Source organism: Oryctolagus cuniculus, chromosome 11 (assembly GCF_964237555.1).
Source record: "Oryctolagus cuniculus chromosome 11, mOryCun1.1, whole genome shotgun sequence".
Classification (NCBI taxonomy): domain Eukaryota; kingdom Metazoa; phylum Chordata; class Mammalia; order Lagomorpha; family Leporidae; genus Oryctolagus; species Oryctolagus cuniculus.
The window spans coordinates 38,771,345-38,799,079 of NC_091442.1; the positions used below are offsets into that span (position 1 = coordinate 38,771,345).

The 27,735-nt window shown below is 40.1% G+C and overlaps 1 protein-coding gene across 3 annotated transcripts; it reads left to right on the top strand.

Annotated features, from left to right (window-relative positions):
• Positions 1 to 25,790, top strand: NDUFAF5 (NADH:ubiquinone oxidoreductase complex assembly factor 5). Of its 3 annotated transcripts, XR_011380013.1 has the most exons (12): positions 1 to 225; positions 2,319 to 2,359; positions 3,291 to 3,354; positions 7,411 to 7,458; positions 9,895 to 9,998; positions 13,834 to 13,873; positions 16,135 to 16,332; positions 21,366 to 21,426; positions 23,391 to 23,490; positions 25,027 to 25,110; positions 25,433 to 25,515; positions 25,679 to 25,790. XR_011380013.1 is itself a non-coding variant. In XM_002710965.5 (11 exons), exons 1-11 carry the CDS (start codon positions 1 to 3, stop codon positions 25,769 to 25,771), a joined length of 1,041 nt encoding a protein of 346 aa, XP_002711011.1. In that variant the 3' UTR covers positions 25,772 to 25,790. The 3 variants fall into 3 exon arrangements, 1 of the variants encoding a protein (XP_002711011.1); XR_011380014.1 differs by lacking the exons at positions 25,433 to 25,515; positions 25,679 to 25,790 and adding an exon at positions 24,350 to 24,502 and having other exon boundaries at positions 25,027 to 25,109; XM_002710965.5 differs by lacking the exon at positions 23,391 to 23,490.
• The last annotated feature ends 1,945 nt before the right edge of the window (positions 25,791 to 27,735 follow it).

The window sequence follows — 27,735 nt, forward strand, 5'->3', positions numbered from 1 at the left end:
ATGCTTCTGCGGGCTGGGCTGCGGCGCTTGTGGCCGCGATCTCGGGCCGCGGGGATCTCTGTAGAAAATCGGAGCCGAAGCAGGGCAGTGGCTTCTGGCGTCTCTTCCCCTGGCGGCACTTCGCCCGGAGCCCTAAATATCTTCGATCGGGAATTGAAGAGGAAACAGAAGAACTGGGCGGCCCGGCAGCCTGAGCCGATCAAGTTTGACTACCTGAAGGAGGAGGTGAGCGCGCGGGCTTGCCGGGGAGGGGACGGCTCCGAGCCTGTGTCCGCGTCCGGAGCGAAGCCCTGTCGCCGGCTGACCTTGAGCGGCAGCGCTGCCTCTCTGGGCCTCTGCTGTATGACTGCAGAGATGCTGGACTCTGATATTTGTAATGTGCTTTCTGTTCATTCATTCTCTCACTCACTCAGTACTGCGACCGGGGCAGCCAGACCACTGCCCTCATACGTTGGGGTTTGGGGATGAGAGAGAGATCGTGGACGAGATACGTGATCTTATTGTATGAGTAAGGTGAGGGAAGGGAAGCGAAGTCTAGTGACCGCCATGGTCGGGCGGAGGACGCGCTTGGGAAATTGGCGGTGAAAGGGCTTGTAGGCAAAGCGAGCCGCTGAGGTGGAAAAGATCTTGTGGAGGTCTGCAGTGAAGCTCCAGGGAGGGCGATCGTGGAGGGGCTCAGAATTGGCCCAAATCTTCAGGGACCTGTGGAATGAGGACTTTGCATTTTCTTTCCTGCCTGTGTCGTTCATCTAGAATGGTACCTGTTTGCCATAGGCAGCTTTTGAAATGTGTCTAATGCAATTGAGATGTGTTGTTAAGTATTAAATACACACTGGATTTTAGGGACTCGGTATGAAAAAGATTTATCAAATAGCTCAATAACAATTTTTGTATTGACTACATGTGGAAATGGTAGCCTTAGTGTGTCGGATTAGATAAAATACATTAAAATTCATTTCTCTCGTTTCTTTTTTTACCTTTTTTATGTAACTTGGCTACTGGGAAATTTTAAGTTATGCACGTGGCTTTGTTATTTTTGGACAGCACTGCTCTTAGAGGATGCTGAGGTACTTGAATGGCTTTAAGCAGTGGAATGATGTGATCTGATATAAGTTTTAGGAAGATCAAATTCAGATCTCTGGCTTGTTTGTGCCAGTTTGAGAGGCATTGTCCTTTCTGCCCAGGTGGGTTATGGACTGAGGGTCTCTACTCTGGACATATCACCAATCTCAGCCCTCAGTAAATGATTCTTCTGGAGTGGAGCAAAATTGGAGTCAAGTGTAAGAACTCTTTTAAGCCAATGTAACAACATTTTTTGAGCTCCTATGCCTGACCCGTGATTGACAATGGATCTTTCTCAGGGAGCCTTGAATGAGACAGTTGCCCAGAGATTTTTAATGTCTATTGCAGAGATAGAAAGCTAACTACCAGTAAATATTTTGTACGCTGTCCGTAAGGCATGGTGTCTGTAGCATGCTGATCCTGCCAGTTGCTGATTTCTTCCAGAAGGGTTTGTGAGGTCCTAGCTTCTCTTCTCCAAAAAACAGTGCTTGCATTACAACTTGACTGAGGCCTTGCCAATGTGCAGATCTAGAATAAATAAATAGAGTGTATGAGATTTCTTTCTATAATATGCAGAAGTTAGTCACATTAGGAATTATGTGCAAAATGGATTCCTCTGGCAGAAGACTCTACCTGAGCTCTTACCCTGCTTTACCCCAAAAAGCAAACATACCTGTGATCTGAACTTTCAAATTTGGGCCATCTTCTACTGCTATCCCAGGCCATAGCAGAGAGCTGGATCAGAAGAGGAGCAGCAGGGACTAGAACTGGCACCCATATGGGATGCCGGCGCTTCAGGCCAGGGCATTAACCCACTGTACCACAGCGCCGGCCCCAAAAGCTAAATATCTTGAGAATGGTTAGTCTTGATTTCGTGTAATTGCTTTCTTAAATTATTTGCCTCAATTTGTTTCCGGGGATATTTTATTATACTCTGTCCTGGATTTGAGGAGAAAGTTGCTGTGGTGAAATAGGAAAAGGGTAAAGGAAGTACTTATCATCATGTTGAAACATAAGTAACCTATAGGTTATTGTATGTTGCTGTACTGCTTCCTTGTTAAACCTATTAAGTGTAGGTCCGGAGCTATGGCATGGAGGGTTAGGTCTCTGCCTGCAATGCTGGCATCTTGTATAGACACCCGTCTGAGTCTCAGCTGCTGTACTTTCTGATCCAACTCTTTGTTATTTCTGCCTTTCAAACAAAAAAATGTACTCAGCTTAACTTATATACATCCTTGCCTCTTGTAATCCTTTAGGTTGGAAGTCGCATCGCAGACCGTGTATATGACGTAGCCAGGTAAGTGATATTTATCATAATAACATACAATGAACTTTTGGAGAAATACTCAAGTGAGAAAATGTAAAATAATATAAAATCAACAAACTGTTTTAGTCATATTTTAGATATATCCTTACAAATGAATGAGTTTATTTTGGATGTATGTGTTTCCAAGTCTTGGGAAGAGTTAATTTTGTAAGGTAAAAAAGGTGCTTCATTGTTGCAAATAGGCAATGCATTTCATTTATTTCATTAGTTACATTATTTCAAAGATCTGAAAGATAGCTATTATAATCATTCACTAAAATTTTAGATCATTTGTGATTTCATAAGAGAAGTCTTAAATATAAATCCATTTGTATTTTACAACTGCTTTGTTATAGCACTAAGCAGAACAGTCAAATACATGAAAGAATCTGTGATTATGGCTAAAAGCATATCTTAAACTAACATTAACGTTTTGGAATTAAATTATTAAAAATGCTAATCTAAATATCATTGCAGTAATATTCTATTATTACAAAAACGTAGTTTAGGAGGTGGCGCTGTGGCGCAGTAGGTTAATTCTCCACCTGTGGCACCAGCATCCCATATGGGTACCGGTTCTACTCCCGGCTGCTCCTCTTCTCATCCAGCTCTCTGCTGTGGCTTGGGAAAGCACTAGAAGATAGCCCAACTGCCTGCGCCCCTGTACCGATGTGGGAGACCAGGAAGAAGCACCTGGCTCCTGGCTTCGGATCAGCCCAGTTCTGGCCTTTGAGGCCACCTGGGGAGTGAACCAGTGGATGGAAGGCCTCTCTCTCTGTCTCTCTGCCTCTGCCTCTCTGTAACTCTGCCTTTCAAATAAGTAAATAAATCTTAAAAAAAAAAAAAAGAAAAATTAGTTCTTAATTATTTTATTTGCTGTATTACTTCAGACAATGCATAATTTCTGTGTATCTTTTTTTAGAGATTTCCCCCTTGCTTTGGATGTTGGCTGTGGAAGAGGTTATATAGCACAACACTTGAATAAGGTATATCTATTTGATAATTTACTTTGAGAAACAAAACATTTTAAGGAAAGACTTCGTTAATCAATTCAATTTGGATCATATTTCGGTTTTGATTATATTAAAGCTGCTAATAGATAATTTTATCTTGTATCCCTACTGGTAATTTCTTTAAATCTATGTGAGTTGTATTTTGTTTGTTCATACACTTGAAAATTTGCAATGAAAATCAGAGTAATGTTCATATATGTTATTAAGCAAACACTTTTAGCTAGAAGGCATATTAATTTCAGCAGGTAGTTAGAAATCTTTCTGTATAAGTTTCCTTTATTAATGTTCCTACCATTTTATTCTTCATTTCTGATTCAGACTGTAAAGACATCCATTTGTTCTCTTGGCCCCTGTATGTAAGACACAGTGATAGACACAAAGACTAAAGTGGGATTTCTATATAAAGTTTACTTAGGTAAAAACATACACTTGATTAGGGTGAGGAGGAGGGAGTAAGGCTCCCAAACACTTATTAATAATAGTAAATACCACAGAAATGGCACACGCATTAATGTGCAACAAAAGTTAAGGAAAGGAAAAATCAGTAGGTCAAATCTCAGAGCAAAGAATCTTACCTGGGATTTCAAAGAATTTATATTGGTAGTTTGTAGCTTTAGAAATCAGAGCATGGTAGGAAAAAGGCTGATAGGATGCTCTAAGGTGTGATAGAGTGATGCTTAAGGAAGACTAACTTGAAAGTAGTATGACAGGAAGGATTGAAAAAGTGGCAGGATAGAGAAGCAAATCAATTCAGAGGCTATATGAGAGATAAAGACCTGCTGTCACCTGAGTGGGGTCAGAGATATAGTTGATGGAATGTATGAGAGAGACCTAATGGAATCAAGAAAACGAGATGACTGATCAGATGTCGTTGGCAGGAGAAATCCATTGTTCTAGTTTTTCGCATCCAAAATCGTATTCATTGATTTCTCTTGTGTCCTGTCCTCTCACACTGAATCTATTAGCAAATATTATTTGGATTTCAAAGTAGATCTATAACTCTGCCACTTCTTACCATCTTCACTGTTACTGTATTGGTCCAAAATACCATCATCTCTTGCCAGTGGTCTCCCTGCTTCTACCTTTGCCCCTAACAGCCTGTCCTCACTTGTAACCCTTATAAATCACAAATAAAATCATTGTTAGTCTTCTGCTCAGAATTGTTGGCTTCTCATCAAACTTAGTAATAACCCAGGGTCCTTGTCCTTAAGGCCTTCAGTGAGCTGGCTCTTCAGCATTTCTCTGACTTTATTTCATTCCTCTTACTCCCTACTTCTCAGCAACCCTGCACTCATGTTGTATCTCCAACAGGCAAGGGCTTTGCATTATGTTTGTTCTCTGTATTTTCCTCCGTGATACCAATATGTGGCTTAGTTCCTCACCTCTATCTGGTCTTTGCTCAAATGGCCTCTCATCAAAGATCCCTTTCCTGACTCTTTTATTTTAAAATAGTTCCTACTTTGTTCCAGTGAGTAGTTTCCTTACTTGTTTCCATAGAACTCTAACTCCTGATATATGCTTGTTTATTTGGTATCTGCCTTTTCTTACTTGACTCGCTCATTTTTATTCACTACTAAATTCCTAGTACCTACACCACACAATGAAGATTTATTAAATGGCTATTACATGAGTAAATGCAAGAGAACCTTAAAGTTCTAGGCACTTCAGTACTAGAAAAAAAAAAAAGTCAATACTAGAGAAGTGGTGCAATGAGGAGCTAAGGAAGCAATGAGGAACAAAGGATGATTCCTATTTCAGATTTGTGTCTGATCTGAGATGACAGTGAACTATATTGGTGTTAATGTCTGGCAGGTAGTTGAAAATGTGGAACTGGAATCAAGGTGTTGAGGTTAGGAGCTCTCACTCGAAGTTCAACATATAGGGGTTCAAGATTCAGCTCCGCCACTTGTTGTTTGTGTGCCCATGAACCATTTACCCAGTCTCTCCATACCTCAGTTTCTGTGAAATGTGGGCACTAATGCCCATCTTAAAGGCTGCTGGAAGGATTAAGTGAGATAAGTAAGTGACAAAGTGGAGACCATTGTTTATATTTGGAAGTCCCTGTCCATGGTGGCAATGAAAGTCATGAGTAAGTACACTCTAGGGGCAAGAATATAGAAAAGAACCTTCCAGGAGTATATTTAAGGATGAGAAAATGAGGAGGAACCAACAAAGATTTTGTGAGTAGTGAGATAGACAGTGTCTTAGTAAATTTTTTTTAATTATTACTATTATAAGATGCAGACATCCCTGAAGTCATTTTAAATACAGCAACATTTGGTACACAGAGCCTTTTAGGCAACTCAGGGGTCTGGAAGTAGAGCCAAGCCTTATGAGGAGAATTTGAAACATCAGAACAGCATCCATTTTGTTCACCTGCTCTCTCGGATTACACGGATGCTATGTGTGTTGCCCTCTTTCTTTTGTAGATTCTGCTTCATGTTCAGCAGTGCATGTGGCTCCCATATGAATACCCCACAACCAGTAGTGAACTGAAGCTAGCTCATACCAGTCCATAAGAGCTGATTATTAACAGCTGTTGCCAACTCTATGTTCAGTGACGCTGTGTTGATAGCTTGAAATCAGCCATGGTGAAAGTACTTACACCATGTAAGTTCTCAAACGCTACAAATCAATCCCCAACCAAGAGCCACTTATTAAATACTTCCTAGCACACCTCTTCCTAAACCACAATGATTTTATGCTCTTCTGACTCTGTGACCCTCTCCTCCTTTCTCTAGGTCTCTTAGTTCAAATTTTCACATGATGAGACAGGAACAGATAGTTTGGTTGGCTTAACTGTTCACCCTCACATGAGAGCCAATTGTGTACATCTCTTCCCAACTCTACATTTAGCAACATCATGATAGTTAACACACAGTCCATCTTGTTGGAGTAGTTTGCATTGGAAATCAGTAAACATTACAATTCAGACACTGTTTTTGCATTTTTTGAGCGTTTGTATTAAAACATTTACTTGCATACCTGTTGCCCTCAGGTAATCAGCAGTGACCAGGTAATGGTGGGGTTTTATGATAGGGTATATTCTTTCTAAACCGTTGGCAGAGATGTTCTTTATGAAGCAGGGATAGTGGAATAAAAAGGATTGACTTCTCTAATAAAGGAGGAGAGCCAGAGTAGAATATACTGAAGGAGTTTCTAGGAGACCACCCCTAGGGTTGTACTTCAGGGAGGTCAGGTGAAGCAGAACTGAGAGCCCTAAGAGCAGACTGTTTTAGTTGGTGCAGGAGCCCATTTGTGATCTTTAAAGACAGTTTTGGAAAGCAGTGGAAGGGAAGCTAGATTACAGGAAACTGCACAGAAAGGCCTTAGTAGTTAGAATTGTGGATTATAAGTGAATCAACTGGGAAGTATGTAGAAGTGAGGAGATTTTTTCAAGATTGAGGGCTTTGTCTCTGTTGTATGGTGAGGAAAAGAGAAGATAGAATGAAGGTTGGTAGAGATGGAGTTAGAGCAGGATCCTGGAGGAAAGAGAGCTGAGTGAAAAATTAATCTAGGACAGAAATCTTGCAGTACCCTTTGCTGGTGGAAGGATGAGAGGATGAAGCAGGTAAAGTGAAACCCCTTAAGCCCTACCTGCAAGTCTGTGTGTCATTATTCTTTGTAAAATCTGAGTGAACAACTAAAAGGCAAGGAATTCATTCCAGGTCCTTTGTGGCCCAAGAGTGGGAAAAGTAGCCCTCAGCATAGCATTGCATAGAGAAGTTGATGCAGAAGTCCTAAAGCAGGAGAATCACGTAAGGAGGTTAATCATGCACATCTGTGTTCTCTGTTTTATTAAATATAGTTAAATCTGTGAAATGAAGGGTTGGTTAGCTGGATATATTGAAATGTATATAATGGTATATATTATACTGGTATTATACAGAGAGATATCCTAACAGAACTGAAAATAAATCTGTAACTATCATTTTCTCCTTTAGAAATCCTATCCATTTATTTGTTATAGGGTGGGTGTATTTGTTTTGGTTTTGCATCTTCTTATCAGCTTTAATTATTCCATTGCAGGAAACTGTTGGAAAGTTTTTCCAAGCAGACATTGCAGAAAATGCTTTGGTAGGTGTCTTTGAATGGAAATTTGTTTTTCCCCTGGATTTAAATATAACACACATGAAGTGTGTTATAGTATAGAAAACATAAAGGAAAAGGGAAAAATCACCGCTACTCCCACTACTTTGAGGGGCTGCTAATGACATTTGGTCTACATCTTTGCAGATGTTAACTGTCTGCCACCCTGTGTATAATTTTATATGCATAGTATTATACTAATGTTCCTTACTTTTAACAGAACATCATTTTTTCTGTCAGTATATATTGTATATGTGTGAGAGTACCATCTAATATGTATAATCCTTAGTTTTTTATTTAAATTCTGTTGAAAGGCACTTATGTGTTGTTTCTCAATAACCAACACTGCCATAGACAGTCTTGCATAAAGCAACTTTGTGTGTTTAATTTTCTTTTTTTTTTATTTTTTAATTTTTTTATTTTTTGACAGGCAGAGTAGACAGTGAGAGAGAGAGACAGAGAGAAAGGTCTTCCTTTTGCCGTTGGTTCACCCTCCAATGGCCGCCGCGGCCGGCGCGCTGCAGCTGGCGCATCGCGCTGATCTGAAGTCAGGAGCCAGGTGCTTCTCTTGGTCTCCCACGCAGGTGCAGGGCCCAAGCACTTAGGCCATCCTCTACTGCCTTCCCGGGCCACAGCAGAGAGGTGGACTGGAAGAGGGGCAACTGGCACAGAATCCGGTGCCCCTACCGGGACTAGAACCCCGGGTGCCGGCACCGCAGGCAGAGGATTAGCCTATTGAGCCACGGTGCCAGCCGTGTGTTTAATTTTCTAATTGTGCATATGTTCTTGGTAATAAAATTAATGAATTCATTAATACTCATTTCTAAGTTTCTTTTTTAAAAAAAGGATTTATTTGTTTTAGAGGTAGAGTTACAGAGAGGAAGAGGCAGAGCCTGAGAAAATTCTTCCATCTTCTCATTCAGTCCCCAAATGGCCACAATAGCCAGGGCTGGGCCAGGCCAGAGCCTGGAGCTTCATCTGGGTGTTCCACGTAGGTGCAGGGGCCCAAGTACTTGGGCCATTTTCCACTGCTTTCCCAGGCACATTATCAGGGAGCTGGATCAGAAGCAGAGCAGCCATGACACGAACCAGCTGCCATATGGGATCTGGCACTGCAAGTGGCAGCTTAACCTGCTACGCTAAGGTGCCGGCCCTGTAAGTTTCTTTCTTTTTCTTAAAAGATTTTATTTATTTGAGAGATAGAGTTACAGACAGACAGAGGGAGAGACAAAAAGAAAGATCTTCCATCCACTGGTTCACTCCCCAAATGACTGCAGTGGCCAGAGCTGGGCCTATCCAAAGCTAGGAGCCAGGAGTTTCTTCCAGGTCTCCCACATGGGTACAGGGGCCTAAACATTTAGGCCTTCTTCCACTGCTTTCCCAGGGCATAAGCAGAGAGCTGGATTAGAAGGAGCAGCTGGGACACAATCTGGCACCTATATGGGATTCAGCGCTGCAGAGAGAGGCTTAGCCTACTACCCCACAGCTCTGGCCGCAACTGGTATTTCTTGTGATTTTTTTGTAATAATTTTTTAAAAGATTTATTTATTTACTTGAAATTCAGAGTTACACAGACAGAGAAGAAGAGGCAGAGAGAAAGAGAGAGGTCTTCCTTCTGCTGGTTCACTCCCCAGTTGGCTGCAATGGCTGGAGCTGTGTTAATCCAAAGCCAGGATCCAGGAGCTTCTTCCAGGTTTCCCATGCAGGTGCAAGGGCTCAAGGACTTGGGCCATCTTCTACTGCTTTCCCAGGCCATAGCAGAGAGCTAGATCAGAAGTGGAGCAGCCAGGACTCGAACCAGCACTCATATGGGATGCTGGCACTGAAGGCAGAGGCTTTACCCATTTCGCCACAGCGCCAGCCCCTATAATAATTTTGTGATGTGCCTGTACTTTGTCCTTCATCTATTTTACCCTTCACATGTTATTCTAAGTTGTTTGTAAGAGCTTGTTTAGCAGGGATTATTAATTCTTAATCATGTTTGTTGTATTTTCCCTGTTTTTTACATTGTTTTTTGATTTTAGAGTTTTTAATTAGTTTATCATTAAATATGTCAGTCTTTCCTTTGTAGTTTCTAGCTTTTGAGTTGTTTTTTCTTAGACTTTTTAAATTTAACAGTATAGAAAGGGTCCCCTATATTTTCATCTAGTACTTAATAACCTCAGTTATTTCACTGAAATCTTCAACTTTATGGGACTTTTTTTTGTGTGTGTGAGGTATGAATCCTGATAATATTTTCCCAACCAGTTGGCCAGTTTTCTGGCTGATGTTAAGTGTCATAAAATATTTTCTGAGTGCCTTCTGTATGCCACCTTTTTTACCTGATAGAAACTACAAATAAATACAGCCTTAAGTTGAACAATGATTGTGTTAATTGCAACTATATAAATGTTTTTGATCTTTTATTTTTTTTTTTACCATTAGAAAAATTCCTTAGAAACAGAAATTCCTACTGTCAGCGTTTTAGCTGATGAAGAATTCCTTCCTTTCCGAGAAAATACATTTGACCTTGTGGTTAGCAGTTTAAGGTAAGTAATCCATTAAAAACACATATGTTATACTTGTGAATAGATAATTTATGCCATAACATTTTATTCTTTTTATAGTTTTTATTCTTATGAGGTCAAAATAGTAGGTAATGAAATATTCTTAATAAAATTTTTTTATGTTGGGAATACTTTTTTATTTTATTTATTGCTAAAATTTAGAGGAGTGTATTTTTTTTTCTATTCATTTGGAAGAGACAGAAAGAGATCTTTCATCCTCTGGAACTCAATCTGGGTCTCCCCCCTATGGCAAGGACCTGAGTACTTGAGCCAACACTTGCTGTCTTCCAGGATGCACATTAGCAGGAAACTGAAATCAGAAATAGAGCCAGGACTTCAATCCAGGCATTTTGATATGGTTTGCAGGTATCCCAGTCAGCATCTTAACCCCTGTACCAAGTGCCGTCTCCTTAATAACCTTTTTTAAAATCATAACCAGCTTTTTTAGTTTATGAACTATAAGATTTCTCTTAATTAATGGATTCTTTGCTCCCTAGAGGAAAAAATATGATGTAGTCTCAAGATTTTTTTTTTTTTTTTGTCTTTTCCTACAAGTTTGTACAACTTGCTTTAGCTAATTTGTGATAGAGGGCTTTCCTCCCTGATGTAACTTACTATTTTGGAATTGATATTGATGGCTTCGGTATACAAATGTTAGAGCAGTTGTATCATAAACTCATCTTGGAAACAAAGGAATGCTGAAATTTCCTTCAAGTTTAATTCTTCTGCACAGAAATGTGGTCCTCAGTGTTAATTTTTTTGTTTCTTTTCTACCATGTTCCTTTGCATCTATTATACAAACATGTATTGTAAATATTTATTAAATAAATTATAATATGTGTGGCACTGATTTAGATGTTTTGGAGGAATACAAACATGAATTCAGACAGGGACCTAGTCCTCAAAGAACTCAGTCTATAGAAAAAATAGAATATTCTTGTGATATCTTATTTCTTCTTATAGTCAAATCGATTTTGTTTCAGAGGTTTTCTGATAGTTGTGTTTAAAGTGATAATCATCACAGTTTTCCCAGGACTTTGCCAGTGTTAGCACGGAGAGTCCTATGTCCCAGAAAACCTCAGTCCCAGGCAAAGTAGGAGAGTTGATTACCCCTGCTGTCTTCCTCAGTGAGTTGTGATTTCTTCCTAGCTTTTTGTATATGTGCTGAAAATTTTTAGAAAAACATGTTCACATTCTGTAATGAAATAAAAACCAGAATTTTGGTTTAAAGGAAGGAGCTCTGGGCAGGAAGTCAGAACCCAAATTTTAACTTTAACTAATCTGCTTACCATTTGCAAGTAAGTTAATTCTGTTGCTGTTAGTTTCCTCATAAGTATGATAGGGCTTATCATAGGATCTCATTATTTTTAAAGGTATTTATTATCAGGAAGCATTAGGAAACATAAATGGGAGTTTCTCACAGTACGGTTTGAACTGGGTATTCAGTTCTGCCCTGGAACTGCCAACACTATCAGGAAGGCTTGACTGTACTCTGCAGACACTGAAAATATGATTGTTGCTCCACAAATAATCATACATAATTATACTCTGGGAGACAATAAAGAGTGTCAAAAGTAAATTCAAGAGATCTTTTATATTTTGGTGTGTAGAGCTCAGGTTTTGTTTGGATTTCATCTTTTTTATTGCCATAAAAATACGTGGAATACACTACACACCTATTGGAATAGCCAAAATCTAGAACACTAACTATACCAAATGCTGGCAAGAATGTGGAGCTACAGGAACCCTTCTTTAATCGCTGGTGGAAATGCAAAATGGTACACTGACTTTGGAAGATAATTTGAGGCACTTTGGAGGGCAATTTGGCACTTCCTACCAAACTAAAGCTATTTTATCATATGATCCAGCAATCATGATCCTTGTTATTTACCCAAAGGTTTATGCCCACACTAAAACCTGCGCACAAATGCTTACAGCAGCTTTTTTTTTTTTTTTTTTTTTTTTTTTTTTTTTTTTTTGACAGGCAGAGTGGACAGTGAGAGAGAGAGAGACAGAGAGAAAGGTCTTCCTTTGCCAGTGGTTCACCCTCTAATGGCCGCTGCGGCCAGCGCGCTGCGGCCGGCACACTGCGCTGATCTGATGGCAGGAGCCAGGTGCTTATCCTGGTCTCCCATGGGGTGCAGGGCCCAAAGACTTGGGCCATCCTCCACCGCACTCCCGGGCCAGAGCAGAGAGCTGGCCTGGAAGAGGGGCAACCGGGACAGAATCCAGCACCCCGACTGGGACTAGAACCCGGTGTGCCGGCGCCGCAAGACGGAGGATTAGCCTAGTGAGCCGCGGCGCCGGCCTACAGCAGCTTTTTTTATAATTGTCAAGATGTGGAAGCAACTAAGATGTCCTTTGGTGTTTGAATATATAATCTGGTATTTCTAGTCCATGGAATATTCAGCACTCAAAGAAATAAGCTCTCAAGGCATTAAAAGACATGTAGGAAACTTAGACACATATTACAAAGTAAAAAAGGCCAACCCAAAAAAAGACTGTACTGTGTGACTCTATGACATTCTGGAAAATATAGAACTCTGGAGATTGTGAAAAAGGTCAGTGGTTGCCAGCTGTTAGTAGAGGAGGAAGGAATGAATAGGCAGGGGACGGAGGGTTCTTAGGACAGTGAAACTACTCTTCATGATACTATAATGGTGGGCACATATCATATAGGTTTTTGTACAAACCTATAGCATATATTATACCAAGAATGAGCCCTGATATAAACTGTGGATTGTCGATGATAATTAGTCCTTGTAAGTTCATGAATTGTTAACAAATAAGCCACTCTGTCAGAGAAGTTTGACCATGGTGGAAGCTGTATGTGTGTGAGAATACAGCATTTATGGGAAGTCTCTTTACCTTCCTCTCAGTTTTGCTGTGAACCTCAAAACTGTTCTAAAAATAATAATAAAATATTAACAACAACAAGAAGTGGGATGTTATTTATTAGAAAGCCCACTGAGTTACACTTTTGGTGAATAATACTGATTTTTTTCCTTTTTTTAAAAAAAATTTATTTATTTGAAAGAGTTACAAGGAGAGACAGAGAGAGAGGTCTTCCATCCGCTGGTTCACTCCCCAGATGGCCGCAACAGCTGGAGCTGTGCCGATCTGAAGCCAGGGGCCAGAAGCTTCCTCTGGGTCTTCCCGTGTTGGTGGAGGGGCCCAAGGAGTTGGGCCATCTTCTGCTGCTTTCCCAGGCCATAGCAGAGAGCTGGATTGGAAATGGAGCAGCCGGTTCTCGAACTGGCTTCCTTCCATATGGGATGCCGGCACTGAGGCAACAGCTTTATCCACTACGCCACAGTGCTGGCCCTGAATAATACTGTTTTCCTTTGGAAAAGTTTATATCTGCTTATGATTTTTAATTTTTCCTAGGAAAGTAAGACTTAGAATACTATATTCTGTGGTTTATTTACTGGATTTAATTGATAAACCCTTTTGAATATGTCATTAGGTGCTAATTTTCATCATTTTCATCAAATAAGATCTTAGTATACCACTCTTTGGATGAAACACCTGAGTAGAAATGACTTATACTTTATTTAGATGAAGATACTTAGATAATCAAATCAGATATTTTTACTTAAACAAAGTGATAAACTGGCATGAAGAATTATCTTCTTTGACTGAAAGATTTCCCCCAGACATGTTTATTATTTTAAAACCTGTATGAAAAGATCAGTGAGTTTTAGTATGCAATTTCAGACTTCAAAATTAAACCATATTTGTATCTTATCATTATATAAATAATGATATTAATTATACTAATTTTCAGCTAAAACATATACATGTTTTCATATTTTAGTTTGCACTGGGTGAATGACCTTCCTAGAGCACTTGAACAGGTGAGGAAACTTACATTAATTCTACTTTTTTGTTTTATTATTAGAAATTCAGAGGTGCCTCCATATTCACAAACCATTTAGCAGGAAGCTTGATTAGAAGCAGAGGTGTTGGGACTTGAAGTCGCACTCTGATATGGCACATGGGCATTCCAAGTGGCAGCTTAACCCATGGTTACGCCCCTCTTTTTTTTTTTTTTTTTTTTAATATGAGTATGTGTGTTAAGTAACCCTGTAAGATATCTTCTTCTTTTTACTTCTTAGAAAACATGCCTGGAGAAGTCAGTTAAATTGAAGGGAGGTTGTTTTAATGGTTGGAGCATAAGAAACTGAACCAAGGAGGCAATGGTAGGAGTTAAAATGAAGAAAAATATTTTAGGACTCTACAGAAGAAGAGTCAACAGTTTGATGGCTTGTTAGATCTGAAGATCAAAGAAAGCGAAGAATCAAAGCTCACCTTATGCCGGCGCCGCAGCTCACTAGGCTAATCCTCCGCCTTGCGGCGCTGGCACACCGGGTTCTAGTCCTGGTCGGGGTGCCGGATTCTGTCCCCGGTTGCCCCTCTTCCAGGCCAGCTCTCTGCTCTGGCCCGGGAGTGCAGTGGAGGATGGCCCAAGTGCTTGGGCCCTGCACCCCATGGGAGACTAGGATAAGTACCTGGCTCCTGCCATCGGATCAGCGTGGTGCGCCAGCCGCAGCGCGCCGGCCACGGCGGCCATTGGAGGGTGAACCACTGGCAAAGGAAGACCTTTCTCTCTGTCTCTCTCTCTCTCACTGTCCACTCTGCCTGTCAAAAAAAAAAAAAAAAAAAAGCTCACCTTAAAGTTTTTTTAAAAAAAATTATTTATTTATTTATGTGAAAGGCAGAGTTACAGAGAAGCAGAGGCAGAGAGAAAGATCTTCCATCCACTGGTTCACTCCTCAAATGGCCACAATGGCCAGAGCTGGGCCCATCTGAAGCCAGGAGCCAGGAGCTTCTTCCAGGTGTCCTACGTAGGTGCAGGGGCCCAAGTACTTGGGCTATCTTCTGCTGCTTCCCCAGGTCCATTAGCAGGGAGCTGGATCAGAAGTGGAGCAGCTGGGACTTGAACTGGCACTCATATCAGCAGCTTTACCTGCTACGCCACAGTGCTGGCCCTATCACCCAAAGTTTTGAATTTGGATAGTGGGGCAAGAATTAGCGAAAGTTGGGGGGATGTTAATGATCAGAAAAGAATAAAAATAGTAAATAACAGAAATATGACTATTCGAAAGGGCATTTGGTTAAAGAAGAGGTGTTTTTCATGTGGAGGGAGTGGGGATACTGAGTTTGCTGAGACATAGATGTCCATGGGCAAGGCAGTTGAAGATGAGTTTAGAATTCTGGGAAGATAGGCAAAAGATTGAGATTGGAAAGTCACCTTCATGAAATTGTGGGAGTTGATAAGCCCTGTCAGGTAGAGGGGGCTGCAGAGAAGTGAGGACTTATCTTAGGTACTTTATTCGGTGGCAGGAAAGGGAAGTAATCGTAAAAGAGCAGAAGAGAGAAACAAAGATATTGCAGTTTGTTTGCTTATATATTGCTTTGTATTTGCTTCATAATCAATGTAAATTTAAGATGGCTTTGATTAGACTACTGTGATTTTGATTCTGGTTTTCTTTAGAGTCTACCTTTTCTAGTGGTCTTCATTGTTGAGAATAGTCTGTTTTAGGATGGACTGAGGACAGCTGCTCCTCAGTCTCTTTCCTCTGCTGGACTGGCTCAGGCTTGTTTATAACATGGTGACCAGAAGAAAGCAGGTCAAAGCATGCAAGGCTATTTGAGGACTAGGCTTGAAACTGATACACTGTTATTTCTACTTCATTTTTTTGGTCAAAGCAAGTCACAAGGATAGCCTAAATTCAAGAAGAGGGAAAAAAGACTCCATCTCTCAATAGGAGTTGTTAGAAAATGACACTTCAGAGGGCATAGGTATGGGAAAGGTTGTGATTTTTTTAAATCTATCACATTTAAAACTATTGTTTCTTTCAATATTTTTATGATGATAAGAGTGGGTCGTGTCTATTGTAAAATTTGAAAATATCCAGCATATTCTTAGAGTTAATAGTGATAGTATTGTCTCTCTTTACAAATACATTATACAGCAATCGTGTTCTGACAGTTGTTTATTTAGATGTTATTTATTAGGTTGCTTGGCAAAATAAGATTGGTAGTTATAAAATGTTGATTTAACATTTCTATATGTAAAATCTTGAATGGTTTTGTTGTCTTGTATTTATGACAGATTCATTACGTTTTAAAACCAGATGGTGTATTTATTGGTGCAATGTTTGGAGGCGACACACTATATGAGCTTCGATGTTCATTACAGTTAGCAGAAACAGAAAGAGAAGGAGGATTTTCTCCACATGTTTCTCCTTTCACTGCTGTCAATGACCTGGGACATCTACTCGGGAGAGCTGGCTTCAATACACTGACTGTGGTAATTGTCAAGGAAACCAAGTAATCTGATGATTGCACATTATAGAAACAGCTTCTTTTCATTTTCAAGATAGAAAATTATATATCCATAGTACTCTGGAAAGATTTGAGGTATTTTTCTCCCCTACCTCTTCCTCCTCTTTTTTTTTTTTTTTTTTTAACCTCTTCCTCATCTTTTTTTTTTTTTAACCTCTTCCTCGTCTTTTTTTTTTTTTTTAAGGAAAAGCTCTTAGCCATGCTTAGTTTTGTATACACCCATCTTGATTGACATAAAGTAGGAATGTGAAATTTTTAGTTGTTTGTTACCTGAATAACTTAAAAAAAAAAATACCATGTTAAATTGAGACTGTTTTATAAACATACTAATCCATCAGAATCTTCAAATCTAGATTTTGAGTATATGATAGGAATTAGAGCATTCCAGATGATAGGAAAAAAATGGGATACATGGGGGCATTTATAGTACTGCTTCCACCACTAGCCCTTGGCTGAAATAATGCTATGTGAAGCAGAGATGAAAACGGGTGGTTTGATCAAGGTTAGAGAAGGTAGGATGTGTTCTGCTCATATAGAGTCATTGCAGAAGAAACATGGAGTCAGCATGGCGCTGTGACGGGATAGGGCACTGGTGGCCAGTTAAGTGTAACGTCAATCCTGACGCTGTCCATTTAAAGCTAGGGGAATTTGGGTCATTTATTTCACTTTGAGCATTCATTTATTTTCCTTTTTTTTCTTTTTTTCTGAAATATAAGTCTTTTTTATTTGAAAGGCAGAGTTATAGAGAGAGGGTGAGACGGAGAGAGAGAGATCTTCCATCTGCTCGTTCACTCCCCAAATGGCTGCAACAACTGGAGCTGGGCCAGTCAGAAGCCAGGAGCCAGGAGCTTCTTCCAGGTCTCCCACATGGGTGCAGGAGCCCACGGACTTGGGTCATTTTCTGCTGCTTTCCCAGGTGCATTAGCAGGAAGCTGGATCAGAAGTAGAGCAGCCAAGACTCTTAACTGCCACTCATATAGGATGCTGGCACAGCCCTGCTAACTGTCCACAGTGCTGTCCCCAAGCATTCATTTCTTCCAAACATGTAAATACTGTTCACCTCAGGTGGCTGTTAGTTTTAAATAAGATAAAGGGTATGTTACACAGGAGCCATGGTAAATGCTCAATAAATATTAGCTTCTACCTTTCTCCTTCCCAGCCCTCTACTCTAGCACTTTGCAGGACTAGGCTTCCAAAGGGGAGTTATCTGTAGAGGTAATGACTGCCTCTTCCACCTCCCTCCGATAGCAGAATCATTCTAAGGACATCATTACTTTCTTCAGAGGTCAGTTGAGTAGACTTATTGTATATGATTTTTTGCAAACTCTTCAGGCCTGGAAACATCTCTAAACCTAATCAGAGGCGATTGGAATTCCTTGATGAAGAAAGTTTCTCACTGTGTGATTAAAAATGATAGGCTTGAAATTAGAGGTTGTTTGTGGAAATTTAGTGTGAATATGTTTCATAAAATCAACTAACCAAAAATAGGTTGTCATACCCTTCCTTGTTTTGATAGAAAGTAAAGGGCATGGACCAGCAGGACCTCTGATGTTGGAAAGGGAAGAAACAACGGCCTAGAAGAATAGGCTAGGAACTGAAGTCAACCCGCAGCACTTCACAGCTGTGTCTGGGATTGACCTTTTATAAACTTTTAAATGACTGAGTCAATAGAAACTGTGTTCTGAGGTGTTGAGCAGCTGAAAATTGGAAAAATGCTTCATATGAGTGCTCTGTTTTGTAATGAAAACAAGGATTGTTAATTCAGGCAGTTAATACAGTTGTGTATTGAAGGATCACTGTAATTTTAAATATACTGTAAATTATTTAACTAACACACAAATAAACTCTATGGATGAAGTGAAAGTCTGTTATCCCCTTAATCCCAACAGTCTTAGTTGTCTTCCGAGAGTAGCAGCAGTCCTCAGAATTTTGGTCAGGAAGCTTCTTTTCATTTAAAAATTATTGAGGACCTTAAAGGGCTTTTCTTAATGTGTTTCAATGTATCTCAGTATTAACCACATTGTTTAAGTATTTATTAATCCATTTAAAAATAGCAATAATATACCCACCATTGTTAACCTAATTTTATGAAAAAGAGCTGTAATTTTCCAAACAAAAAAATGGAAAGGATATCATTATTTTACATTTTAAAAAATTTCTTTAATGTATTTCAGAAAGTTTATGAAAAAGTAGATTTGAAAATAAATTTATTTTAGTGCAAAAATTTTTTAAATCTATGCAGAATTTATTCATAGCATGTATTTTCATGAACTTTTTGAAGACCCCTAGCATGCTTTAGTGAAAGAGAGCTAAATTCTCATACTTGGTTCTGCCTTGAATTCTATTGCTACATCACATGTCTTGTAGCTTCTATAAAATACCACTGTATAGTAAGAGGTGGAAAAGGCAAATAATGTCTTAGTATTATTAAGAAAATAATAAGAATCCCAGGGACTCCAGGACTCATACCACCCTTTGAGAACTGCTGTTGTAGTGGTAGCTACTATTATCAATTTGGCATGTAACGTTTAAGTTTCTTTTTTTTTAAGAATTACTTTGCCTTTCTTTATATATACACTCATATATATATGTACATGTTTCTGAAACTTGTTTTTAATTTGTAACAATATATTTTAAAGAGTTCTCTAAATCAATGTGGATATATTTGTCCTCCTTAACTTCCACATGTTGCTTATTGTACTACAGTTTTACTTAACTGTTTCCCTATAAATGATATTTAGATTTGTTCTAATTATTTTTTGCCAGTAGAAGCAGTGCTACAATCCATATCCTTCTATTTCATTTTATTTATTTACTTTTACAACAAACACTTATTGAGTACCTTTTGGGTGCCAGATACTATTTCAAGTACTTTGGATATGTCAGTTCTTGGATTTATAGCAGGCCTGTCAGTAAATTTTAGAAGATCTAATACTAGGACATCGTACACAAAATTGTTTTTTTGTTGTTGTTCATATGTGGAAAAAACGTGTCCATGGTTTTCATCAGATCTTAAGAGATCTGATGTGGCTGAAAGTTAATAAGAAACTCCTGATTTTAAAGCCTTAATTGCTAATATTTCCTTTACTTACACTGCCAAGCATTAGGCTCACTACATTCTCCTTACCACACACACACACACATACACACACACAACTTTTAGATAAACAAACACCAGATGCTGAATCTTCTGAGAAAGAAGTTTTTTACCAGCTTTTAAGAAGATGAGGCAGCCGGCGCCACGGCTCACTAGGCTAATCCTCTGCCTTGCGGCGCCGGCACACCGGGTTCTAGTCCTGGTCAGGGCGCTGGATTCTGTCCCGGTTGCCCCTCTTCCAGGCCAACTCTCTGCTGTGGCCAGGGAGTGCAGTGGAGGATGGCCCAAGTGCTTGGGCCCTGCACCCCATGGGAGACCAGGAGGAAGCACCTGGCTCCTGCCATCGGATCAGAGCAGTGCACCGGCCACAGCGCGTCAGCCGCGGCGGCCATTGGAGGGTGAACCAACGGCAAAGGAAGACCTTTCTCTCTGTCTCTCTCTCTCTCACTGTCCACTCTGCCTGTCAAAAAATAAAAAAATAAGTAAAAAAATAAAAAGATGAGGGAGAGGAGCCAGCACATGACATAGTGGGTAAAAAGCTGATGTCTGCGACACCGGCATTCCATACGGGCGTTGGTTTGAGTCCCTGCTGCTCCACTCTGATCCGGCTCCCTGCTGATCCTCCTGGGTAAAGCAGCAGAAAGCGGCCTATGTACTTGGGCCCCTGTACCCACATGGGAGACCTGTATGAGGCTCCTGGCTCCTGACTTCGGCCTGGGCCAGGCCTAGCTGTTGCTACTGTTTGAGGAGTGAATCAGCAGTTGCAAGATCTCTTTCTCTATCTCTCCCTCTCGGTTTCTGTGACCTTCAAATAAATATGTAAATCTTAAAAAACAAAAAGTGATGAGGGAGAAAAAAAAAACAATAAAAACCCAGATCTATCTCCCTGTTCAGAAAGGGGTTTGGGAATTTATAGAGTGAGGGTGCATGGGGTATAATTAGACAAAACCTAGTGATGGGATAGGTGCAGAGGAAAGGAGATACGGAAAGAAAGCCCTGTGAGCATGCGCACTAACAAATCGTACTTTTACATATGTTGTGTGTTCAAAGACGGCTGCTCAAAGGTCATCAGAGATGTATCATTTAACAAACCCACCTGAGGTAACTCTGGTCAGTCTGAATTGCCCTGCAGACTCCAGTCACAATTCTGGCTGCAGCTGGTCTGCCTGGCTTCTCCTTTTTTTGTCCAGAAGAAATCTGTGCTTGAGACTAGGAGGTGTCCAGAAGCACCAGGATATTTGGGGTGTATCTGTGATCTCTACCACTGTTATCAACAGTGAACCCCTACATCAGGCTTCAGATGGAAGGGGCAGTCATCACTCTATAGTTCATTTGAGAAATAAGCCTCATGGTGTCAACAGAATGCACATTTCCTCAGCCGGTGTTGTTAAGCAGCATTATTCAAACTTCAATGAAAATATCCTTGGAGATGATCATATTTGGCTTAGTTCTGGGTCCCGGATGTTGAGAAGGATTGATAATGACTCTGTACAGGGAAATGTAGGCAAAAAATGTAAGAATCTCTAAATTCTGCCTAGAAGACTAGCTCCTTCCTCTCCACCCCACCCTGTAAAACTGTGATATCCTAGGAAAATTTTCAAAGTCTTAGAGAAGAGGGTGAAGGTTTGTAGCATCCAGAATAGATTTCTTCTGTGTTGTTTCCAAGGAAAGAACAAGAACCAGTTGATGGAATTTTAGGGAGATTTTTCTCACAGTGGGAAATACTCTTGTTTGGCAATTTGAGATTTTCATATATCAAGCAAAAGCCAGCTGACACTGATAAAGGATATTAAAGTAGATTACTCACTTACCATGAGAGATTGGTCAAGATAATCTCTACAGCCCTGTTTCAATTCTGGATTTTTTAAAATGATAAATATCAACTTTTTCTTTTTACATAGGACACTGATGAAATTCAGGTTAACTATCCTGGAATGTTTGAGTTGATGGAAGATTTGCAAGGTAAGGCACTTTAAACAATATTTTTACCCTTTTTGAGACACATATTTTGAAAGCACACTCAATGGCAGATAGTGGATTCATTGGTGAGGAGAAAGCAGAAAATCTTCATGGAGTTTCTGTGCAGTACAATTTTCTGAGGTTTTCCATATCCTAATTTAAAAGTGAGCAAATTGAGGTCTTAAGAAATTAAGTGTCTTATCTGTGATTGCATGAATCTGGAGTTATTATTTGAATCCAGAGTCCTATACTGTGTACTTGGTATGTTTCAAGTTTTTAAACATTGAAGTAATTGTGTAAACTCAGTCAGGTGCTTTGATCTTAAAGGTATAGGTGCCTGTATTTTTAACCAGACTAAGTTATAGAATATTTCCAGTCCCCTAGAAGATTGCTTTGTACACCTTCTCAGCTGCTCATCTGATGGTTTTAAATGGGTCATGTATTATCTGGAACTCGTTACTAATATTTACCTGAAAAAGGCTTTGCTGCTTTTGTTTTGACTATAAAGCCTTTTACAAAAACTGCATGTTAGCCTTTCATGTCTCTTGTCCTTAGGAGGATTAGAGGAATTATCTAAAGATAACTTGTAAAATGATATTTACCAAAAATAACATTTCCTGGTTGCTTTTATATTCATTTATTTGCCATGTATTGAGCATCTGGCATGTGTAACCACAAAGCCACTGGTGAATACATATAGTTCCTGGTCTCAGACAGCTGATATTTTAGTAGAGAGAAAGGGACACACAGAGGTAAATAGACATATGCATTTAGCTGTAAAATGAGATCCTTTGTAAAGCACATGGAGAAACCAAGAGAACAGGTCACTGATCCCACCTAGGGAGTTAGGAGCTTATGCAGAAGCAGCAGCACCTAAGCTAAAATGAGTTTGCTTTTAGGCTGGTGCTGCAGCTCAGTAGGCTAATCCTCCGCCTGCGGCACCAGCACACTGGGTTCTAGTTCCAGTCGGGGCACTGGATTCTGTCCTGGTTGCCCCTCTTCCAGGCCAGCTCTCTGCTGTGGCCCGGGAGTGCAGTGGAGGATGGCCCAAGTGCTTGGGCCCTGCACCCCATGGGAGACCAGGAGGAAGTACTTGGCTCCTGGCTTCGGATCAGCGCCATGCGCCTGACGCAGCGCACCAGCCGCAGCGGCCATTGGGAGGTGAACCAATGGAAAAGAAAGACCTTTCTCTCTGTCTGTCTCTCTCACTGTCTACTCTGCCTATCAAAAAAAATTAAAAAAAAAAAAAATGAGTTTGCTTTTGACAAGAAGTAGTGTAGTTGTAGTTTTGAGGGGACAGGCATTGCATTCCACATGGACAAGATGGCTAGTGTAAAATCACACAGGCATCAGAGGACATACACATGCTTTACTCTCCTGACAAAAGAACTGGATGGTAACTCAGTGTTGCTTGAGTGTGTAGAATAATGAAATGATGAGACTGACCTACAATTAGAGTCTTCTGGTTTTTGGGGGGTGAGATTTGTGGTTTCTTGAAAGAACTTTACAGAGGAGAGACAACCATATTAATGTTGAAAAGCTCACCCACCAGCATTATTTTTAAGGAAGCATTATCTTCTAAGGAAGATAAGACTAGAGCTAGCATGGTTAATCTGACTTGTTACATATGGGGAATCCGAGACACGGGTAGAAGTTAAGGAACTTCTTCAAGATGATGTGGTTAGTAAGTGGTAGAGCCAAGATTTCAATCCAGTCAAGCAGCCTGATTCATAGCCTGAAATCGCAACCACTCTACTCGGGAAAAGTCCCAGGCAGACAGGGTTGAATGAATGGTAATAGGATGAAGGATGGAGCTGAGCAGCTGGGGAGACTTCCAGGTGTGCAGCTTTGCCAACTGAAGAATGGTGTTACCTTCACGCTGGTTTTCAGTTTACAGTTACATTTGTGTTGACATTTTTTTCTTGACTATGTGTCTCATTTAAGCTGCCATTATTATTAATTCACAGAAAAAAAAAGTCCAGAATATTGACCTTATTTTACAAAACAAGTTGCCTATCAGCTGATGAAAGCGTGAAAAATTTTTGAGGCTTTCACAGTGATTTTAAGGTAAGTTCAGTTCTTTTTCTTTAAACAATACTCAGTATTGTTCCTACTAAGTCATAATTAAATTAAGTTTTTTAATAATAAGTTGAACTTAACCTTAAAAACACTGTGAGAGTATTAAACAGTTGCCTGCTGGCTAGATTTTTCTTTAGTCCCAAAGGTTAGAAGTCCAGAATGATTTTTAAAAGTTAGGTAATTATAGTTTCCAATGGTGTTGTCCATATCTGGGATATAAGCAAGCCATGGCAACAGGACACCGAGGTAGAGTGTAGAAAGTGATATAGTGGTCATCAGCAAGAGTCTTCCAGTTTGTTCACTTGATATGGTTGATACTCAGAGTATTTTCTAGTAGTGGGTCTGAAACGCTAGCACCGGAAGCCCTCAGAGATCATCTGGTCTGGCCACCTGGATGACTGTGGTGTTCCATGGCTGCAAGAGCAGGAGCTATGTTCTTCTTGATGATGATTAATCCATGAGTTTGGGTCTGTTGTTTTTCATGAATTGAGGCTGTTGTACTCAGAGGAAGTGGCTCATTGATTTTAGTAGCAGACATTCATTAGAGAATTATAGGAATTATTTACGATTGGAGAGAAGAGAAAGGTTTAGTTTATTAATTGTTTTTAGTAAAACTGCTTTTGGTAGATTATTTTTAAATTATTGAAGAATAATAATACTAGGAATCTCTTATTTGTTTCTTAATTTACAAAAGTAGAAAAACAAAATTAAGAAAGTGACACTTGATCATGTAGCGAAGCTTAGCATACAGGATAAATACAAAGGATTACTGGGTTTGAAATTCAAATTTTGGAGATTCAGTTTTAAATGTGGCCTTTCATAATATGGGATTTTTTTTTTTTTTTAGAAAAATCAAACACATTATTAATTTTTGATGACTAGAAGAATGATATTTATCCTAGCTTTTAATCATCAAGTAGAAGTAAAGAAATCTAAAAGTAAATTTTAAAACAAGAGAAGTGACTCTGAAAAGAAAGCACATCATTCTTTCCCAATCTGGGTCAGTAAAATCTGAAAATACTTAACTACAGTAGCTGTGGTGCTGTCTCATGAGTCCCAAAGCCCTCATCCAGGTTTCACTACCATACCTACTACGGTTTAGGAGTGAGGCATTGTGGCACTGTCTCATCCTCCCTCAAAGAGCAGTGAAAAGAAGTGTCAGATGTGGCATCCATGGAAAGGCATTTGCCAAGACTGAAGACTCACCCTGGCGGGCCAGTCCCCTTGCTTTTGCCCACCTGGCTTTCTTTAGACTGTTGCTGGCAAGCAAAGCATTATGGAGCTTCTCTCCTAAAATTTGACTGCTTTTCCTGTCTTGTTGTTCCAGAAGGTTCAGTGGTTTGCTTCAGAATCACAGGGAAGCTTTGCCGTAATCTGAAAGTGAAATGGGAGTTAGGTTATTTTGCCTGACTACTGGAGATTGGAGTTGAGTATTCTGATGTATGACATACGGTTAAATCTGTGATCCTAAACTGCTCAGGGTATTTGCTGTATTCTCTCAGACTGCTTGTGCTGTATTTCTAGGTATGGGTGAAAGTAACTGTTCTTGGAATAGAAAAGCACTACTGCACCGAGACACAATGCTGGCGGCTGCAGCTGTGTACAGAGGTAAGACCCATGCAGAGGCCAGCTCACTCCACCTGAGGCACAGTGAGGAACCTGGGCCACGTCCCGTGGATTCCCTTAACACTGCCAGTGCTTTTTCTTTTTTTGTTAAGGCATCATCAGATATTGTGTCCTTCCTCTGGATTTTTTTCCATATAGCGTTTATCATTTTTTTATTATCAGTGTCTCACTACTAAGAATTTTCATGTGAAGTATTCTCAGATTCTATAAGTATAGAGTTATCCATTTTTCTTTGGAGGCATGACTTCCATTGAACAAGTGTTTTTTCTTGTGTTTTTTTTGACTTTATAATTTGTCTTTACAGAAATGTATGGAAATGAGGATGGTTCAGTACCTGCTACGTATCAGATTTATTACATGATAGGATGGAAATACCATGAATCGCAGGTAACATTATGAAGACAGATCCCTTCCCTTAGTGGGTTCATGTTTCTGTTTCTGTTTTATAGCTTATTACAGTGGAGTGTTTTTTTATGTAAGTCAGTGTTAAGGGGGTGAATCAGGGCCATGTATATCTATTTCTAATATCTTTAATCTTTCTCATTTTCAGGCAAGGCCAGCTGAAAGAGGTTCTGCAACTGTGTCATTTGGAGAGCTAGGAAAAATAAACAGCCTCATGTCACAGGAGAAAAAATCCCAATAAATATTTTATTCCATATTAATGTAGTCTAGATTTTTCATCAGAAGTAAGTAACTTTCACATTTAAAACTGTGACATTTTGAAGCAAGAAACATTCTATAAGCTATTTACTAACAGACTTCTCAAATAGTTGACCTAATAACACATATGTATTTAGTATCCATTTCAGTTTCATGTTGTTTCTGTTTTCATAAGGACGTTGTTATACAGTGATTTGGGTATCTTATTGCAGATTTAGCCTAAAAGCAAAGAAAATATTTCTTGAGGAGGCTACTGATAGGTTAATATATATACATGCATGGCTCAATGGGAAAACATCACTTATGGTAACATTTTGTACCTTTTTTCTGCTTCTGGCCTTTTGTCATTTCTTCGGGCAGGAACAAGTCAGTGGATTCTTTAAAGTTCTGGCCCATTTAGAATGAAAATAGCTTTCTTTTAAAAAAGATTTATTTATGTATTTGAAAGTCAGAGTTACACAGAGAGAGAAGGAGAAGCAGAGAGAGAGAGGTCTTTCATCTGCTGGTTCATTCCCCAATTGGCTGCAACGGCTGGAGCTGATCTGAAGCTGGGAGCCAGGAGCTTCTTCCAAGTCTCCCACGCGGGTGCAGGGGCCCAAGGACTTGAACCATCTTCCACTGCTTTCCCGCCATAGCAGAGAGCTGGATCGGAAGTAGAGCAGCCGGGACTCAAACCAGCACCTATATGGGATGACGGCACTGCAGGCAGCGGCTTTACCTGCTATGCCACAGTGCTAGCCCCTTTAATTTTTATTTTACTAATTGGAGAGACAGAACTTTCAGCACTGGTTCACTCTCCAAATGCTTGTAACAGCTGGGGCAGGACCAAGCTGAAGCTGGAAGTCAGGAATTCAATCCAGGTCTCCCACATGGATGGAAGGCACTCAGCTACTTCAGCCATCATGTGCCACCTCTTAGGTTGTATGTTAGCAGGAGGTTGAATTTGGGACAGAGCTGGAACTGAAGCCTAGGCACTCTGATATGGAGTGTGGCCATCCCAACTGGTGGCTTAATCAGTAGGCCAAATGCCCATCCCCAGTTTTTTATCTAACAATTCTCAGCTTTCTTAGTAGAATATTAGTTTTGTTTTATGCCATAATTATATACGGGGCCGGCACCGTGGCTCAATAGGCTAATCCTCCGCCTGCGGCGCAGGCACACCGGGTTCTAGTCCCGGTCGGGGCGCCGGATTCTGTCCCAGTCGCTCCTCTTCCTGTCCAGCTCTCTGCTGTGGCCTGGGAGTGCAGTGGAGGATGGCCCCAAGTCCTTGGGCTTTGCACCCGCATGGGAGACCAGGAGAAGCACCTGGCTGGCTCCTGGCTTCGGATCAACGTAGTGCGCAGGCCACAGCGCGCCAGCTACAGTGGCCATTGGAGGGTGAACCAATTGTAAAGGAAGACCTTCCTCTCTGTCTCTCTCTCTCTCACTGTCCACTCTGCCTGTCAAAAAAAAAAAAAAAAAAATTATATATGGAGTGGTGGAGTGAGGCTGTATAGAAATCTACCATAGACTCTCTCAAAAATAAACTCTATTAGTATAAAAATACAAAAGTAAAGCAAAATTAACACAATCAGTTGAGGTCCTTTATTGCTTAATGTGAATGACAGTAGTGAAATTATTTATTTTAATGTGGTTGTATAATTTTTTAGTTAATCTGATTAAATATGCTATTAAGCTTTAATTGTTCAGAACAAACGGGAAACTCATTGTTTTTACATGGTAAGAGGTCATTCTTTTTTTTTTTTTTTTTTTTTTTACAGGCAGAGTGGACAGTGAGAGAGAGAGACAGAGAGAAAGGTCTTCCTTTACCATTGGTTCACCCTCTAATGGCTGCTGCGGCCAGCACGCCACGCTGATCCGAAGCCAGGAGCCAGGTACTTCTCCTGGTCTCCCATGTGGGTATAGGGCCCAAGCACTTGGGCCATCCTCCACTGCACTCCTGGGCCA

Coding starts and splice junctions, on each gene's coding strand:
- NDUFAF5 (XM_002710965.5), top strand. CDS start 1: ATGCTTCTGCGGGCTGGGCTGCGGCGCTTGTGGCCGCGATCTCGGGCC. Junction 3,355..7,410: donor TAGCACAACACTTGAATAAG/GTATATCTATTT, acceptor ATTCCATTGCAG/GAAACTGTTGGAAAGTTTTT. Junction 7,459..9,894: donor ACATTGCAGAAAATGCTTTG/GTAGGTGTCTTT, acceptor TTTTACCATTAG/AAAAATTCCTTAGAAACAGA.